Here is a 19331-nt window from a genome sequence, read left to right as displayed (position 1 = left end):
AAGTAACTTAAAATACAAGTTAATACAAGAAATACAGGAGACCTCGACATTAACTTAATCGCGTTTGATGCACTAGTGGACACCTAATTGACTTTATCACCCTATCATCCGATGTTACACAGCAACAAAATTAAGTTAAGCAGAATTTCAGGCCTTATAGTAGGAGAGGCCTGGCTGTAGCATGTCAGAGTTATAAATAATATTAACAAATAAACTAAGAAAGGCAACCTTGGTACTAACACCCCTATATTTAATTTCTTTGTTTTGACCCTCCAACTCTGCGACCAAATTTAATTATTTAACCAGGCTAAAACTCCTCAAAATTAGTCTTGTCCTTCACGGTAGTCGTTAGGCAGTAGTTAGTCTAGTGCCTTTCTTCCTTAGTCTGTACTTTCTATAAACATCGCTTATATTGTACTAACGAAGTAGTTTAAAGGCACGGCTAAAATGCATTTCATACTGACATCGCTGACTTTTTGCAAAATTATCCGCTGGTTTCAGTGTCCCTTAGATGCTTATTCGAACCCCTTAAAAAATTTTATCATACTACCTTATTACTACAAAAATTTTTACTTTGTAATTGAGGACGTATTGGCACACCATGAGCAGTAAAAATATTCCTTAAGATTTAATTACAGACTTTCTTTGAAACATAATATTGCTCATGCCAATTTTTGCGCAAACTGCACGGTAGCATTTATAAAGTTAGTTTCATTTTAAGTTGTATGTGTAGAGTGCGGAAAAGATAATTTAATGCTCTTCTACCGTCCATGAATTATTACATAAAAAGTTTTGATGTTATTACTATCTGTGATGCATTTTAATAATTACAGAATCGAGATTTGTAGCGATCATATATACTTTTGAGTTAATCTATAAATTAATTAGTTATTTCGCTTGACCTAAAATAAAGCCTCTTCTTTTTGTATTAATAAAATGCCTTCTATTTCGTATTCTTATTTATTGTTATTCCTTTTATATTATTGATCAAAAAAAATTATAAATTATACATATATTCTACGAGCTTGTAGGCGGATCCTTATGGAAATGTCTAGAAAATTTTCCTTGTCTAATAGGTTGCTAGAATAATTTTTAAAATACCTCATTCATGGTTAGGAACGTACATTTCAAAGTGTATTCAAATACATGCATCGTTGCAATAATGCAGTGTGATCTATATTTTTTTAATAATCTATTTTATGAAATGAAGGAGTTCAAAGAGAACAATATGTATTATGATAAAACGCCAGCAACTTCCTGATAGCTAATTCAAGGCAGGTATAAATTACCTTTATTCAATTTTAGCAGAGAGCGCAAGACACTTTAGGATGTTGCATCCTTACCTTTAGGACAGGCCTGAAGAACTTTTAAAAGAAAGCGCCTTTTACTAAATCGGTTAGCGTAGAGCAGTTAAACAGTTTTCGTTAGTACTCTCGGTTTGACTAAACTTGTTTAACATTTCCTCTTCATTTTACATTTTGTGCAAATTACACTCTTATCAGTTGTAAAGGTTAAAAGTTTGAAGTAAAAATCTCTAAAGAGTTTTAGCTATATTTTTGTTGTGCTCAAGAGGTGTAGTATAATTTTAACTGTTTTTAATAGTATATAATAATGATATATGACAAAGCCCCCATCTATTAGTTAACTTTTAGCAATAGGTAAATAATTTTTTTTAAACAAGAGCTTAGGTCGACTTCTATCAAATTATGGATTGGAAAAAATGAAATTAACGTAGTTAAGGTAACATGAAATGGAAGAGAGTTTGACTAAACATATTAGTTTTCTTTCAACTTGTAAAGGCCGTATGGAACTCCTTATCTTTCATTATAAAAAGAGTAACAAAATCGATTCAAATGTTTTATAATAAAAACAGTTAGAAACAATGCATTTACAGGTATATGTAAACCTTGTCCCTATGATTTTGTATATTTAAAGTGTTAAATTCTCCCCTTTCTTCCTCCCTCTCTAGGAAGTGTACGAATGCCTTAAGGGGTCAGGAATATTGATCAAGGTCTCGAATTTTATTTTTTAATATCAAGTGTAGAGGGTGCGCATGCCTTTTTTTGTTTCCTTGTTTTTTCAATAATGTATTGAGGGCGTAATTGTATTTCTTTTTCCTGGATTTACAAAATTATTATAATTAAGGGACCATTTTTAAAGTTTTCATCCTGATCAAGACCGCTGGTATATAGTTGTACACAGCCTGTTGGTTGTTTATTTAGCCCCTAATGTACTTCCTATTTCTTTGTAAACAATTTCTAAATAATTTTTAAATTTATTAATATTTTTCCAATTCATTGAAATTGCTATACTTATGGCACTATAATGCTCTTACAGTTTCATAAAATAAAGTTAAAAAGCAAGATTAAAGTTTTTTTTCTTTTTCTCTTATTTTTACTTATAAGTTTACCTACCGGCAATTTGGGTAAAATTTAAAAAATATGATGAGGTTTAAAGAAAAAAAATATATAAAAGTTAATAATTACTTAAACCCAAGAATCCGGTATCGACTTAATTGTCGAGTTATTCATATCTATACAAACCAAATATGCCTATTTATAAGGATCAGTAAGCCCATAATGTGACTATTGGTTGGGCTTAACTTTTAAACATAATGAATATTTTAATTAATCTCTCTGTAACGAGACTAAGCCCATTTTACTTATCAGTCAGTCATCATTGTGGCTATTTTTCATATCTCCTAACTATAATCTCAAACCGGAACCTTAATAATGAACTACTTTTTAAACACACGAGTCATGGTTTAAACTGTAAACTTCTATATAAGAAGGGTTAAGGTTAGGGTTAGAAGTAAGTGATGGAGTTCTCAATGATATGAGAATTCTTTTACTTCTTATTGCAATATACAAACTTATCACTCTCTCAAAAAAAATATACTTAAATATAATATTTATTGAAAGGGCGTTCGCTAGAGCGGTTAAGACGCACTAATGGCCGTCACTATAAACATAAAATGAGGTGAAATATCGTGATCTCTTATTATGGAACATCCACGCACACTTGTAAAACTTGTTCATTTTAGAGTTTTTAGTTACTTCACCAAGTAGCACTTTAATATTACACAAATCATTAATCTATGTCATATTTAAGATCTTGAAGTTCTCTAGCCGTTATGCTCAGCAGCTGTCATCTTTTTAGGCGCAGAACAATTATACATCCTTTTTAGTGCCTTTTGAATTAGTAGCAAATTAGTTGGCTACTGGCCTTTAAAAGGTAAAAGTACTTTAATGCCTATCAAAGTTTTAATGGAAAAAAAAAGTTTAGCACAGACCCAACAAATACATATATACTAATTATTAAGGTTTAAAGAGGAGCGGTTAGCGTGCACCTTTTCTCGCAAGTCCACGGTGATTCATTCTGGTCACAGTTCATTGACTGGTAATATGCTCAGGAAATCACTATGATTGACCTAATCTTAGAATGCTCATTTTAAAATGATATGCGAAGTACCTGTTAAAAAATAGAAAGCTACATATGAAACGCCCCTTTTTTTTTTGGCCGAGCGATACACAATTCAAATTGTTTCTATGTTTTAAAATTTTCCGTAAAAATTCTCTAACGCTTTAATTAATAATTGGCTATATTGATTTCTTATATATATATATATATCAGTTCAGATTGAGATCTATTTAGTGTAGTTTGCATTAGAGGAAATGCTTTCTTACTAAAGTCTCTGATTACACCTGGCCCTCCTTCGTGCTAAATTGTTTCACCCTTTATATGATCACTCCATCATATGGAGGTTTCTTTAAAGTGTTTGAATGACTACAAAGGATAGCTTATTTAAAGGTCCTATATTATTAACGCATAAACTTTTAGTCGACAAAGAAAATGATGTATAATGCCTTTTACATTAAGGCGAGCCGTATACTAAGAATGTAGTGACAATAAGGCCACAATATTTCGGATTAAAGCTTAATATCTCCCAAATCGTCCTTGCAATGAATCTGGGCGTCCAAAGATCTTGAAAAACGGTGATGTAGCCCAACTTGTACAAAGTGACATCAATTACAATTCAGTCTGCACAGAAAGCTTCAAAAATCACAGAAACAACATTAGATAGACTAGTTTCATTCTGCTGGTTTGCTTGCGATAAAAAGTTAATTAAACCCGCTTTGACGGGCCACCACAAGCGACTACGGTTTGAGTTTGCGAAGGTATGAAAATTGGTTCATTTTTGAGTGGAAAAAGTAATTTTTTCGGACGAGACCAAGATCAATCGATATGGTTTAGAGAGTATTAGATGATTATGCAAGCGATCATGTCATAATTAACACTTAAACATCTGGTGGTGCAAAAGTATTTAACTTGGAGGACGCCGATTATGATTTAGTCGCCTCTAAAGGGGTCACAATTTAGAAAAAGTCACTCGGGACATTATCTGATAATGCCCCATGCCACGCTGTACCATTGGTTTGATCACGGCTCCAAGTACTAAACGGGCCTCCGCAAACTCCTGATATCAGTCTCGTTAGGCATGCATGGGGAATCTTGAAGAGGAACTTGGGAGCATAGGGGTCAGCCTGCTAACTTAGACGAGCTTTAGACTCGTGTACAATCAGAATGGGAAAATATAACACCGGAACAATGCTACATTCTGCTTACCAGTATGCCAAAGAGGACACAAGCAATAATTCAGGCAAAAGGGGGCTATGCTACTTATAAAAACCTCGTTTATTAAAATAATTTTTATTTTCGTTCAAATAGTAGTGGTCTCTCAAACTTAACATGCTCGCATCTCTTCCAAAGTTAAGCCACTATAGATCAAACAGTTAAAAAAAGGTAGCTAGAAAATGAAGTTTACTGTGTATAAATTTTAAAGCATTCCCTTACCTTAACGAAAAGGTATTATAAAAAAAAAAGCAAAAAATATGCACAATTTTGAACGATAGTGTATAGTACAGACTTGCCTCTTTTTATCTCGGTATTATATTGGGTTATAAACAAAAATTAAGTACACTTTATCTCTTTATCTATTTAATCTATTAAGACTTAATAAGTTCAATGAAACTATTGTAGTTGGAACTTACCTGACTTAAACAGTTTACGATAGAGAATTCACAAATTTTTATAAATTTTGCTAATAGTGAGATTACAAACGCTGCGCGACGTTGAGGCGCGTTTAGAAGCGATTAATAGAAAATACCTTCACTTCCACTTCCCCTATATTAAACTTTAAGGTTTCTACTAAAAGATATATGTAATTTTTAAAAAACCTCTTCTATAATGAACAGACTTAAAATTTAAGCAAGAAACACATCCTTTTATCACAGCGAATGCTTTTTAGAAAAAACATTATTCTCAAGGACAGTCATCTAAACTTAAAATCTGTTTAACCCTTTGACGGGCAAAACTCGGGCTCAAATAGATCTGTTTTACGTTCACAGGTAACTAAATTTACCACATTTTTATGTTTTGTTGGTTGCTGCCTAAACCTTAAGATCATGGTACTCAAACTTACCAGAATTGTTTCAGAGACCGAGCCTGTCGTTTAGAGTCAATTTCCATAGACCTAAGCTTGCAAACTGACCCTAGGCGACAAGGTGGTAAGATAGGAACCGGTATCCTAGGGTCGAATTTCCTTTTAATATTAACGATGGTGAAATCCGATGTTTGGCCGTCACGGTGCTTGGTTGTAAAAAACTGAAGTTATGACCTCGCGGGGCAGCAGAGGCGACCGCTGAAAGAAAATGCTTGGGAAGAGCTCTACTTTCATAAAATATTAATAGAAGTTAGCAGGCAAGATTATAATGACCTCAGTACAACTAAAAAAAAATTTGCGAATTGCTATATAGTTTTTTATATATTAATATTTTTTAGTCTTTGCAATTTATTATAAATAGAAGATTTTTTAATAAATTATTACATAACCTGTGCATTCGCTAAACAGTATTTAACGCTAATTTTAGGCTCAATGACCAAGAGTTAAAGTTAACGAGAGTAGCACCAGTCAGCTTGTGTAACATGAGTGGGTTATCAAATCTTTCTTCGGTAATCACACTACGTAGTTGTAACTATTAAAAAAAAACTTTTGTTAACTACTTGTCTAACAGAGAGGCTCTTTTTCAAAGTTGGCTTCAGAAGCTTATAAACAAGCTAGGATACTACAAGCGAAACCAACCGAAGCTTTAGAGACTGCTCGAGTAAAAACCTCTGAAGATTTTTTAATATCTGAAACTGAACAGGTCCACTGGTGTATAGCCTTCGATGAGATATAAAATAACCGACACTTTATTGTTTAAAGGGAAGAAGTGACTACTTATATTGAAGCTCCTTATGGCAGTTACTATATATTAACTATCGTCTGACAAGAAAAAAAAAGTTATAACGTTGAAAATTTAATTTTGTATAGACATTGTCACACTTGAACAGAGTACAAAGGATCAAAATGAATGTTCTGTTTCTCGAAACACAAAGTCTATTACCACAAAGTTATCGAAATACTTAATGAATAGCGAGAAAAAAAACTTCTCGACTTAAAATGTAAGTTGAAAGCTAAAGATTTTAAAGAGGACTTGGACATTCCTTTTATTAAAGGTAATTGTGGTAAACTAACAGAGCCACTTTCTGAAAGAAAACATTGTGTAAATTTGTAGCCCTTCTCTAACACGCAAAAAAAATGCCAAAGAGGTAAATATTATTAAAGAAGAGGGCCTGGCTCAATTAATTGGTAGCAATAAAGCCAAGAGCACCTTTTGTCATTTAAAAGAAGACTTAAAAACTTGTACTATTTTAAAAAATCATAATAAACTGAGAAGAACAATCCCTTTAAAAGCAATACTACATACACTCCCGATCTCTAAAAACTTATAAAGGAGCAACTCAGTTGTACAAATGGCACAGATGAGGTCTAGTGCAGAAGGGGCGCCTCAACTTTCTCAAAAGTTTTTTTAAAAATTAAAATGCTATTTATGACAACGTTCTTTGAAATATTAATGGTTTCTGTAGTAGCAAATTAGTTGTGCTGCCTACAACATTATGGAATACAACTTGAGTTAAAATTTAATTGTTCTTGTGACTCAAAATAAAATTAACGCAAAGCACAATCCAGAAGAACAAGGCGGTAACGTCTATATAAAATCAGCGGAGTCGGCCGTCAATGCAAAGCAACAGTCGTACCGGAGATCTCCGCAGGTTTAGGAATGCCCTGCAAAATGTTCTCGGAGCGGCGGATAAAGGTTGACTCAAGCCTCGTTAACTTCACTCCCGTAATCCTCTTCACTAATAAAAAGTTAGAAAAAGTTTTGACCAACGCAGAAACTTTGCAACGCGTGTGTGAAACTGTAAAGCGCGAATTACTAGAAGCTAAGGTCACCATCAAGTTGCTAAAAAAAAAAAAAAAGTGGAAATAGTGGTGCACTAAAAGCAGGCGAAACTGAAGAAACTCTCACTCATGAGGTTATTTACGGGAAACTTTACTCGCTGGCTGGTCTATAATTCCCGCTCTACAGAACACGGCAGCTGAAGAATTAGCAACCACGACTCGGATAATCGAAGAACCGACCGCGGTGAAGTCTCCGTCCTCTTCGTTTCTCCGCATGTCTCGTTATATAAAAACTATTTTAAAATAAATTGTCAAAATTGGAAGAATCCAAAAGAAGCAACCAAGGTAATTTGCAAAAAGGCATTAAAACACTGAAAGCAAAAAAAATTGGTACAGGAGGAGGCAAGAAATAAAATTGTAGTACTACAAAACCTCTTAAATAATCCTTTCTAAAGGATATTAAGACTTTAGAGTTTTGTATTGAACATCTCAAAAATCTCCAGACCTCTACTAAGACCACTCAACGAGCAAAGAAAAGACATTTTTGCTGAACTGAACTTTTACAAACAATAGGACCTCCTGCAGAGCCAAACTCGATGCTGTACTTCTTGAGGTCTCCTTTCGTTAATAAAATTTCTTTAAATTTTTTTGTTGTCATTTAGTCAAAAGAAAAAGAAGAGGAATCAAGCCGTCAAGATGAGCAAATCGCACAAAGCAAGAGAGTCATAACCGACCTAAAGCTTCAAGTAAAGACCGACGCAGAGCACTTAAATCTATGCTGGGCGCAGTCGAGGTAAGCTTGAAGCAAAATACACAGCTGGAGCAGAGATACAAAGACTGGGTGCATCTCTTTATTAAAGGCTCGCCTTATTTAAGCTAATTATTTAAGCTAATTCTTTTATTATTAAAATTAAAGGAGTCTGAGCTTTTATCATACAGAGACCCACACAAGAATAAGCTCCTCGTTCTGAAAAAGAGTCTCACCCACGCGCAGGGTCAGTATCAAAACTGCAGGTAATACTGCGCTGCGCTACAAGAAAAACTGCACTCCAAAATAAAGTACACAAATTTTTTCTAATCGAAACGAAGAGGATTATGAGTCTCATCGACCAATACCGGTCTAGTAAAGCGCGTCACATTGCATAACTACACAGGCGATCCTTCTTATAGATGCCCTCCCTCAATACTAGCAAGCAGCTGCTCAGCTGTTTCCAGGCGGCTTAATGCAAACATCGCCAACGAGCTCGCAGCAGCGAAGGATGCGGTAAGTAGACTAAACAAGGAGCTGGCGGGTAAAGCCGTCAGGAGTATTACTTTCTACAATCACTAATTAACGCTCCGCACGCTTAGGGAATTCCAAAAGCGCCATGAAATTTGCTTGAGCTGTACGGAGAAAAGATAGAGGAAGTTAATGAAGTAGGAATGGACAGAAAAGATATGAAGGAAATATACCAGCAACAAATAATTGAGCTTGTTTCACAATTGTCTGCGAGCCGTTCATCAGATAATTTTGACTTTCGCTAAACAAATTTTTATTAAACTTTTAATATTCTATAATAATGCTTATAGTCAAGTGCTTTTCAACTGTTCCCTAAATCTTCTTACTGAAAGGTATCTCTCTCGGTACCTGCCAAAAATGTGCAGCAGGGCATTCAACAATATCCACCGGACGGGAAAAAGCAAAAACGATACCGTCCGGAAGTGGGATCAATGAAAAAGGGACCAAAGGCCTTTAACTTATTATATATAAGCCTGGCGTTCTCCTTATCCACACTTTTTTTGGACTGTGTTTCGATTGCCGCTGCAATGGTGTTAGAAATAAGCGCAAACAACCCTTTTTCCTCTTTGAAGAGATCGCAAAAGTAGCTATTATTGATAAGGATTAAACAATGAACTCCACTATCAAAAGATAAACACACTTATCTATTTTTTCTTTTTCTTCAAACTCTCTCGAGGCCAACCAGACGCACGCAGCCCCAATTTGGGCCGGTGAATACAAGAACATTAAGTTCGTAAAAAGTGAATACTCGCAAAACCTTAAGGATAATAAACGCAAAGCCTTACATATTTCTAAAATCCCTACTTTGAACTTAACTCAAAATGATAAAAAAGAGTTCAGATATATATAAAAACGTATACAGATAAGTCAGCCAATATCCCGTCTATGGAACCCATTGGATGCAGTATTTGTAGATGAAAGTGAAGCTGCTCCACGACTATAATCTCAAGATCCAAAATAACTTTAAAATATTTCTCGCGGGTGCCGTTAAAATGAGCAATTTGAAGAAAAGTATCGAGATCTTTAGTTCTTTCTTCAGTTTTAAAGGCGAGGAATATACAAGTGTACCTGAACAAGGCGTGAAGCAGTTATAGAAAGGATAATAGTAATAAACATATTAACGTGCTGTTCCAGTATATAAAAAAGTTATAAACTTACATAATGTCTTGTAAAGGATAGTCCATGCAAGAATTATGTAGAAAAAATCTTTTAAAAAAGGCTATTGCTGTGCCAACAATCTTAAGAGGGGGTGCTACTTTATCTTGTTTTCTATAAAGTTGACAAATGTCTCTCAACTTAAGCTCGTAAAATTCGTAAAAAACTTTCTAGGTTAAATTAGTTATAAGGTATACCATAAAGTTAAAACAGCTCAACTGCAAAATAATAGAATTCCAGCAAAAAAACAATGAAAAAAAAGTAAAAGAACCTCTTCTGTGGGAGTAAGAAACTCAACTTTGGGCTTAAGTTTATCAAATTCGCAAATATGATTATCATCATAGGTTCTCAATGCCGTAGAGTATTGTTCTACCTCAACAGAGTTTACTCTTTGTATTTCCCTATCTTTCTCTATAGTCTCCTTAATCCTTTTAATTGCTGAATCGTTGGCTTCGAATCTACACATATCAAGTTCATTTTGGCACTTAAACGTCCAATACTCTTTCTGAGTACTCGTATGATACTGCATTATACTGCGAATTTACACAACAAATCCTACCGCTCTTTGCTGGCGTAGCCATCATAGATGTCTTAACCTTTAAGCGTACAAAAGTTAGTTCCCTCAATACAATTGTGCACATGGTGGTATTTTTCAGAATCCAGAAGTTGGCTACAAAAAATCTAGGAAATAAGTTGTACGCTTGCTTTAAAAATAATTTAATTATGAAAAGCGTGCTTGTGATAAAGTTTGCGCTAACTAACTGTAATAAGTAATTTATATTAATAGTTGAGGTAGTATTTCGCATTGGTTTTTAGCTGTAGTAAATGCTACCGTAATATGAGTTTAGAGAATCTTTTAGAGTTAGCTCCGTGCGGGTGTGTTACCCTTTACTTGTGAAGACTTACTAAACAGATATGGCCAGACTGTGCGTACGTTTTCAAAAATCTTAGCATGTTATTTCGGTCGGAAGGTAAGAAGCTAGCGAGGTCCTGCCTGTCTTCAACTTTCCGAGTTGACTTTAGGAAAGGATTATTATACTTAGTGTTTTTAAAGCCATCGCGATTAACTTGAATAATTTTGTCTCCTGACTTTCTTTAAATTTCTGAACGTGTTCTGGAATTATGCATAAAGCGTTATTTAAAGCAATCTTTAACCTCTATAACTTTTTACTTCTTCCTTTGACTTATATTGTCACAATACGACCCCTCAGAAGAAGAAAAAATCAGCGTAAACATCAACTAAAAATTATAAAATTAATTCTCGTTTGTCAGTAGGAATCTTTTTAGCTTCATTATCTTTAAAATTATATTAAATATACTCCTACATTGTACATCGTTGAATCGGAAGACATTTGTAAATTTATTGAGTATACTTAGCAGTTATAGACATCTCAAGGATCTTATAAAAAGGATTTACCTAATTTTAAAGCTTACTTAAGTTTATTGTGGCTAGCAGGACAATTTATGTTTATATAACATGGGGAAAAGTTACTCGTGCCGACCAAGGATGGTAGTTTCAATTTTACAAACTGTGTGTAACTAATTATGATTAGGTCAAAAAGAATATACTTGTTTGGACTCATATTGCATTCAAAACTGCTTGTATTCCAATTCTAGTTGATACTAATAACTGCAAGCCGCTTAAAATAATAAAATGCATAACTTTATTAAAGAAAGAAACTGTTAGCCTTTGCCTTTATAATCCCTGCTATAATTTAGTAGTAATATTCGCTTGAGCATCTTCCAATAAACAAAAACTTTTAGCTAGAAATGAACAAAAGTTGTTTTTGGTGGCAAAAAAAAAGGCTGAGAGTCAAGCAATATATTATTGTTAAATGAAGGAATTTATTTTAAATTAAGTTTTTACAAAACTACAGTTCTTCTTTAGCGGCATTAAAGGGATTTAAATTTTCTTTTATAACCTTAACCGTTCTCGCCTCCTCGTCTAACTTCTTCCACTCAGAGAGAATACGGGTTGCTGCCTGAAGCTTTGGCTCTTTAGTGAGAGGATTGTTGCACTACACATACAGTATTCAATTTAGTCGGGGTTAAACTACGATTAAGAAACTTCACCAAGTCTATAGTTTTAGCCTTTTCTTTGAGCTCGTCGCTGCACCACGTCTCGCACCAGAGCCATTCTTGAGGTAAGTGGTAGATGGGAAGCTCGTGTTGCATACTGTTGGGCAAATCTACCAGGGCAAACTGGTTACAACGTGTAGAAAGCAAGCCACGCGACACACTGCGGGCCACCTTGGTCCAGATTCGCGAGGCTGTTAGGATCAGCCGAGAGAAGCTGGTAAGTTTGCCGCAACCGATCACCGGCGGCCAGTAGACGGAAAGTGACCAGGTCAACGACGTAGAGGGCGCTAAAGAAAAGGAAGCCTCCCGATAGCTGAGGTGGACTGGCGATGGCCAGTACAAGAACCTGATGTGGTAAGGCAGACCCGCAAGTTGCTCCCTCCAATAGCCCCGCTTCCAAAACCGGAATCTGTCCATTTCCTTCCGGTCGTTACAAAAAGGCGTGTATGCATAGGGGGCGCCTGTTTAGAAAAGGTTCATAAAGACGCGCTGAAGAGAATAGAAAGATACCCTTTAAGTCTAACTTCATCAGTTCCTTCAAGTCCGCCCTCACGACTTGATCGGCATCCACAAAAATGATCCTCTTCACTTCTAACGGAAAGAGGACGTCCAAGAACAGTATCTTGTAGCTGAGACGAGAAGTATGTGAAACAAGGCGGAAGTCACGTGATAGGACAACTACGCACCCCCATATGGTTCTCTGCTTTTCTGTTTGAGAACGGAGCCAAGCGGGCCACTTATACGTTACTAAAGTATAGTCAAAGTCGAATTTCTGTGCCATTATCGGAAGTGTTTTCTAGTGAACAATGAGAACAGAGTTGCTGAGTTTTTTACTTTATATGCAAACCTTGAAGGTGGGGCTCAAGAAATCTTCTAGAAGCCAGAACTTGACGGGGCTTAGAGTGTTCTTCACTACACTTATAAGCATGATAGACAAGAGACGTTCATACATGTGGCCCGATGCAATTGAGAATATATTAATGATTTCATCCTTTTCGGAGGCACCTAACGGGCAACTTGTTCTCTCTTAGAACGGACAACGCCTTAGCAGAACTACCCAACGATAGTATGGTTCGCCAGAGGGACAGGGGGGAGCTCCCAATGGTGGCGGGCCGCTCCAGCAACTGAGCATCCTCATATCCGGGATTCTTTGTCACCTCCAGGAAGCCCAAAACAAGCATGTACGGCGAGGGCGGGAGCAACTCCGACCGACACTTATATACCGTAACAGTAATAATAAGCCCAGAAAACTTCGCCACTCTGAGAGGGAGAGAAGGGTGCGTCTGCTTTATTTGATAAAGTTGACTAGAGCGACCAGGGCACAGTCTTAAAGGAGAGACGAGACCCAGAGAATTAGACCAGCTAATGAGCTTCGACCAAGAAGTAAAGCACCAATCAGACCTCAAATACCAAACCCCCGGGCCAGCCTTGAACTGGAAGTAGCCCAGATTATGCATGACCAGCGTATCGTGTAGGGCTGGTTGGTCAACTGTACCTTCGGCCGCAGAGAGTGGAGAGTGGAGAGCGGAGTAATATGAAACAAGCCTACCCAATTGGAGTTGCAATCCGCGCGGAGGCTCATCCGATTCGTCGTAGCAGTGGCCTGATGCAGCACGCCACTCAAACAAACTCGTATTGTCTTTTAGCGCGTACCTTCAATGAGCAGATGTTTCGGCTCAAAAACTGCATAAACTGTTGTCTTGTTGAGATTCTCCATGTGCAAATTGTCCAGGTCAGCAATGCAATCGACAGCACGTGTATCCCATGACACTTATACCCATCCCCCAAAAAAATTTTCTCATGAGCAAATTAACAATGGGACTTAAAAAGTCGAATCCTACTGGGCACATCGATGTTTAAGGAGAAAAGGGGCTTCCGTGGGACCTTGAGAAACTCAGCGACGGGCCCCATGATACTACACAACAAGAAAGGATGTAATTCAAACAATAACATAAAAATATAGACAACCACCTGCCATTTTTATAAAATGAGGGACGGCAGGATATGGAATAGCGATAGATAGTTGTGAGCGGAAGCTAAACTCGGTAAACATTACAATCGAAAAGCAAACAAGAAACAACTTACCGAGTAAAGTTTTTCCTGTGGAAGTAAAATTAGTGTTATCTTCGGATTATAGTTGGCCTTCAATTCCTAAAAGCCTCTCTAAAAGCAATTTGATAAGGGTCACAATAAGCAGATGTCTACTATCAAAAGTGGAGCGAGTTTTTGGGCCTCCCGAGAAAGCGGATCCACGACAACTTCGAAATGAAAGTTGTCCCGCCCAACTAGTTCGTAGCCGCTTAAAGGTCCGGTAAAGAAAGCGCTAAACAGAGAATATTCAGGAAACCTGTAAGTGGTAAGCAACGAGGGCGGTAAAGACACACGAGGTGTATTCTGGCGAGCCAAAGTCGTGCTCAGACGAAAAACCGCATCCCTTAGGAGGTGCTTAAATAAAGCAGACAGGGCCAGTTCAATACAGCTTTCTATTACGTGCTAACAAGATGGCTAGGAATTATATGCTTCAGTGCTGCCAGCGTTTTCGAGGCTTTTTTGTAAAGGTAGTCGATGTCGGCGAACCGCAGACCATGTGTACCGATTAGCGCCATCTAAGAAGTTTGTGATAAGCAACGCGGCGTTTTGTGCGTGGCAGCAAGCGTAGACCTCGTTGTGAACGATTATAACATGTGGTGACGGTCTTCGCGGGGGTGTGTAGCCATTCTAAAAAGAGCAGGCGCTACATTGATGGCCATTAAAAGTATGGAAGAAATAGAGACTGCCGTTTTGAGAGCTTCAGCAAATTTAATATGATTTTTAAGAAAAGTAGAAACGCGAGTCTTCAACGTATAAAGATTGTTTTCCGCCAAATCTTGGTCGCGTGCCAGACTTAAAAAGATATGAAAAGACAACACACGCGTACCTTTTACACAGGCAACTAAGAGACCGTGAAGCAGCGCCAGCTCAGTTTCTTCTCTTATAAGTTTAAAAGAACCAATAACAAGCTTTTCCATGGTTGCATCAAAGTTTCCTGTCGTCTACAAAAACGACAAACGGCACATTAACCGGAGCGACTGCGACACAATATACTTCATGCGATGGTTGGAGGGCCAGTCGAACAGAATGGTTGTTTCTCGTCTAAATGTGCTTGTGGGAGAAGTAACGTGCATGCAGCTCTATAAATATCGTCACTGCAAAAGTGAAAGCTTCCAGTAGAGTGTAGAGTCCCGGCAGTGTCGAGATGTCCGCCACTACAACAATGGACAAGCAAAGACTTCCTTGGGTGCATTCTGAAGCCCCAGCGAAGGTGAGTGGATAGGAGATTTACTATGCACAGCGGGAACTACTTACGGTTTTCGTTTAAGAAAACGAGGGCATCCGGTTCGAAAAATTCCGGCTGCGCACCAGAAATTTGGAAGAATAAAGTATATCCAAAAAAATAGCAAACAGACCTGGAAATCCTCGTTTTCAATACTTTTTTTAAGTTTATAAAAGGATTTTGGCTGCGTTTCCGGTAAACGCATAAAGAAACTGTACACGTCGTCGTTATCAGAAAGCTCGTGTCTGCTGTACGCTTTGAATGAGAGTGAAGACAAGCAGAGCTGAGCAGCGAAGAAATAACTACCATTTAGGCAAAGTTGCTGGTCGGCTCTGATTGCACCGAAGAGCACGTGGTCCAGAGTTGAAAGTTCCACTGGATAGTGCTTACCATTTACGTATCTGTCCATGCCCATATGAGCAAGTGGCTCCCACATGAGAGTAAAAGGGCTACATTGCATTGAAGTTCAGATCCTTTCGATGCAAAAAATCATCTTCCTCAAGTCGGCTTCGTGCACACTGGCTTTTCCCGTACAGAATTTCTTTAAAATGTTCTTCTTTCAGAAATATAAACTGCTTAGATATATATTAGCTCTGCTGTTTGAGAAACAATGTTGGCCAATAAGAAACGGTCTTATACCCTTTTTGAAAACTTGAACAAATCGGCTTCCGTGAGGTTTCTTATGTCGACTGTAGCATAATGCAACTGAAACCCCGCCGATAATAAGATTTTCAATTACCAACTCAACTAACGTACGTCCAACAAGAAGCGGATTGAAGCAGCCACCCCTTTTCTTTCCGCCAAAAATTTGATTATGCAAATAGTTTTTGTCTGGATAATCATGAGTAAAAGACTCAAAGAAAAGAATGATTTAGAGAAGGGACCTCCATCTCCGCCCACGTGTTATTAGCAACGGGAAGTGTTACCGCCTGCATGAGGTAAAAGAGCTCCAGAAGGCGGGCTGCAGCGGTACAAGGCAAGAAGGCTTACCGTAGAAGGTCCGGACCCGAAGGCGGAGATATGTAATTGACTGTGACTTCTACGGTAGAGTGGGGTTCAACCAATAACAATATGTGCAATAAAAATATTGAAGGACGCGTGAAAACCTTGATGTCCCAAGCAACACGCCCATTCGTACGAGCACGCCCATCGAGAAGTAGCTGTAGGAAAATATGCATGCTGGCTACCATTAACTACAAGAGGACTTACTTAAAGAGGTAAGAGAGGATTTCCACGGCGCGTTGGTCTAAAGGGTTCAGCACAAAAACAACAGTAACAATATTCCTTGCAAGAGGGCGTAAACCGCCTTTCGTGCTATACTTCAGCTAAGAATGAGTACTCAGTATTCATTAGATGAGCAACATTGACGCAAAAAGGCGTGCCATTTCTAGCGATCTTGGAAATCTTGAATACTGCGGATCTTTTTCTAAATCGTTAATAAAAAGCACTCGAGCGCCTCCCAAGTCAACCCTCTCGTTCTTTACTGCAGCATCACTAAGCGTTATGACGCCGTCCAATACACCAACATTGAACCTTCTACAGGATCCACAGGCGAATATAAATATAAAAGTCTTCTCAGACAGTCGTGAGGAATGCCCAGTTCAAGAAGCGCTTGTGCGATTTTGAAGTCAGCGCGAATTTCCGAGGAGATTCTAGAACAAGCCCTTGTACTTTAAGAGCTCTGAATCCCGTAAAAGAATACGCAAAGGGGTCCACGCCACGAAGCCGCTTTCCGTTCAGAAGCAGCAAAAAGGAGACGTCCCCGATGAAAAATTCGCGCAAGATGGCGGCATTCTGTCTAACCTCCGCTTCTAATTTCTCCTTAATCTAATAAGATCGCCACGTGATGTTCAGGGTAAAAGCATGGCGCTGCTGCGCTGAAGGAGACCTTCAATCCCCCGAGGGAAGGAGCTACTACCGGGAAATTCTGGCTTATGCACTTTAACTTTTCGAGGAAGTCCCCGCGGCTGTCTGCAATCCGGGTAGCAGCTCGAATGCCCAACTCTGTAGAGATTTTACGAAAAGTGGCAATCATAACACAACGAGGACCATGCAGATACTCGCAATCTGGGAAGTCTTTAACGGAGGCAGTTCGTCCATGTGGTGAAGCGCCTCGGGAATGTGCTTGAACTAAACGTGGTAGCCCGTTCACGTGGCTTGTGAACCCACTTTATAAAGGAAGCAACGTGATAACCTCGTCGGAGGATGGCTCCTGCACGACTCCGCTTTCCTCCCAACCATCGAAAGCAGCAGTGGCCCCTTCTATAAAGAATAGTTTTACTACAAAGAAAGAAGTACGCGCTTGACGAAGCTACGCGATTCGTCCATATCATTCATGGCCTTGTACTCCATACTCTTGACCAAAAGTTCAGTGCCAAATGCGGACAAACGAATTTGTTTGAAAGACTTAGATTGATAGTGGCTACGGAAGCATATAAAAGGCAAAGAAAGTGTATAAAAGCTGTACATAAAAACCGAAATATAAAAGGAAGATTGTTTGCATTCATTAACAAATCCAGAAATATGTGGAACTCTGGGTTAGTTAAGTCTCCGTACAACACTGCCAGAGCAAAAGCCTGTTCAGGATCTTTTTTTAAAAAGAGGCCAAACAGTAAAGCCAAAATAGACAATTATGCAGCGAAAACACTAATATATAAAAAAGGCAACTTTCGTCCTTATAAGGAGGCCACAAGTGGTCCTGGACTTCAACACTAATTTCTTGAAAGATTCTTAATCAATGTAATGTAATTAGTTACAGTATCGAATTTTTAAATTTACTATATAAGTAGTGCAAAAAGACTAACAGAGTTCCTAGAGAATAATTTTTAAGGTAAAAGTTTAATTCCTTCACTTCGCAAATTAGAACCCAACGGGGGCCCTGGTTTTTAGGATGTCCAAGGTTAAACGAAGCAAAAGTAGAACAGTTCTTTTGCATTCTATAGGAAAAATCTGTAAGTTAAATTAATATACAGAGAGTATAAGGGTTAATAATTACTGGGTTCGCAAAAGTTTTCGACCCGTCTCGCGTTGTAGTTCAACAGAGGGACTAAATTCCCTTAAACCTAAGGCAAGATCAAGAGAATCGAGAAGCTCTTCTTTATGATTAATGATATTAGCCAAGTAGCTTGACTTTAAAAAATTAAATTGGTCTGCAAAATATAATAATAAAAACAAATGAATTGTAATAACATAAGAAAAACGGCGACCATAATCTGTAGAATTTGCTTCTAACTTCTTAGTTGCCTTAATAAAATCCCAAAACTTCCTCGGATATAGCTCTGCTATGAACTCACTAAAGAAGTTAAGAGAATCTAGGTAACTCCCTTCCGCTACATACCTGGCTTCAGCAATTAGTGAAGTATGAGGCCAGTAGGTTTGAACTAAAGTCTTTATTTGCCCTGAAGCTTCTAAAGTGCCAAGAACGACCAGCTGCCAAAAGAAAAGCCCAAGCATTATACTATATGGCTTATAGTAAGCAAAGAAAATAAAACTATTGCCTCCTATTAAATAATATACAAATATATATATATTCTGATATCGTCAAGGCCAGGTGCACGCACCGATGTCAACCAGAACTCTCTGAAAACCCTCACCACATATTGTTAATTCGCGCTGAGGTTATTGTAAACTCCTAAGATTCTAGTTACAAAACAGAAGAAAACTGGAGTATACTTTGACACCGTTAGTAGTATAAAGCAGAGATTTAGCCATGCAGCTTGAGCGTCAAAAACCTTTTGTAAGGCTTTTGAAATGTCAAGTAAACAGCATTTTTACTTTTTAACTACCTAAATTGTTCTCCATGTTTGTAAAATTTCTCTTCACGCTAAGCGTGGGCTCCTTATTTAAAAGGGAAGACATCATTCTTTAAAAAAATATCGAGTTTATTCCAACCTACACCATCTTAAAAAATTGTTAACAATTTAAAGAAATAAGTAATGTCGGCATGTGGTAGATCTTAAATTGAATGCAACTTTTCTGGTTCGAGTCTGCTCACCCAGGAAATATTTATTTACTAATTTGGAAAAAAGTGATAGTACGGATAATATACATTGAACATGATAAAATGTAAGTTAAAATAAACTCTTTCAATAAAATAAGGTGGTGTGTGGGCTCGATACCTTAATAGATGATTGCTGCCCCCTTAGTGTGACTATGCACTCTTTAGCCTGGTGAGAAGTTAGTTATAGCACATTTACACAAGTACTATCACACTCGAAATC

The 19331-nt window shown here is 37.6% G+C and overlaps 2 protein-coding genes and 1 long non-coding RNA gene across 3 annotated transcripts; 1 reads left to right on the top strand and 2 right to left on the bottom strand.

The window, feature by feature from the left end:
* Positions 1 to 8213: 8213 nt before the first annotated feature.
* On the top strand, positions 8214 to 8740 carry LOC135121406 (uncharacterized). Its single transcript, XR_010278963.1, has 3 exons — positions 8214 to 8344; positions 8410 to 8549; positions 8636 to 8740. It is a non-coding gene; the product is annotated as an uncharacterized LOC135121406 (long non-coding RNA).
* Positions 8741 to 8836: 96 nt separating this feature from the next.
* Positions 8837 to 10270, bottom strand: LOC135121385 (cyclin-H-like). The gene is made up of 6 exons (XM_064045700.1): positions 9991 to 10270; positions 9723 to 9889; positions 9425 to 9632; positions 9205 to 9374; positions 8978 to 9151; positions 8837 to 8912 (listed from the first exon to the last, which is right to left on the bottom strand). Exons 1-6 carry the CDS (start codon positions 10246 to 10248, stop codon positions 8855 to 8857), a joined length of 1035 nt encoding a protein of 344 aa, XP_063901770.1. The 5' UTR covers positions 10249 to 10270; the 3' UTR covers positions 8837 to 8854.
* A 1320-nt stretch (positions 10271 to 11590) lies between these two features.
* Positions 11591 to 18572, bottom strand: LOC135121392 (UDP-glucose:glycoprotein glucosyltransferase-like). The gene is made up of 46 exons (XM_064045711.1): positions 18449 to 18572; positions 18318 to 18403; positions 18107 to 18260; positions 17916 to 18047; positions 17779 to 17840; positions 17587 to 17698; positions 17427 to 17533; positions 17306 to 17373; positions 17172 to 17241; positions 17000 to 17115; positions 16814 to 16938; positions 16645 to 16763; positions 16494 to 16594; positions 16321 to 16436; positions 16218 to 16271; positions 16102 to 16150; positions 15996 to 16040; positions 15868 to 15942; positions 15751 to 15816; positions 15565 to 15683; positions 15418 to 15512; positions 15245 to 15366; positions 15144 to 15189; positions 14985 to 15082; positions 14883 to 14930; positions 14716 to 14830; positions 14573 to 14664; positions 14460 to 14516; positions 14289 to 14404; positions 14146 to 14232; positions 14004 to 14097; positions 13884 to 13949; positions 13770 to 13834; positions 13640 to 13713; positions 13452 to 13568; positions 13348 to 13401; positions 13200 to 13293; positions 13022 to 13124; positions 12856 to 12955; positions 12646 to 12803; positions 12485 to 12594; positions 12309 to 12427; positions 12145 to 12259; positions 11970 to 12085; positions 11793 to 11908; positions 11591 to 11737 (listed from the first exon to the last, which is right to left on the bottom strand). The coding sequence occupies exons 1-46, from the start codon at positions 18562 to 18564 to the stop codon at positions 11591 to 11593; spliced, it is 4416 nt and encodes a 1471-aa protein (XP_063901781.1). The 5' UTR covers positions 18565 to 18572.
* Between the last annotated feature and the right edge of the window lie 759 nt (positions 18573 to 19331).

The sequence above is a fragment of the Zophobas morio genome, unplaced genomic scaffold (assembly GCF_036711695.1).
Source record: "Zophobas morio isolate AGI-343-1 ecotype UQ-CSIRO unplaced genomic scaffold, CSIRO_AGI_Zmor_V1 ptg000575l, whole genome shotgun sequence".
Classification (NCBI taxonomy): domain Eukaryota; kingdom Metazoa; phylum Arthropoda; class Insecta; order Coleoptera; family Tenebrionidae; genus Zophobas; species Zophobas morio.
This window is presented reverse-complemented; position numbering and strand designations above follow the sequence as displayed.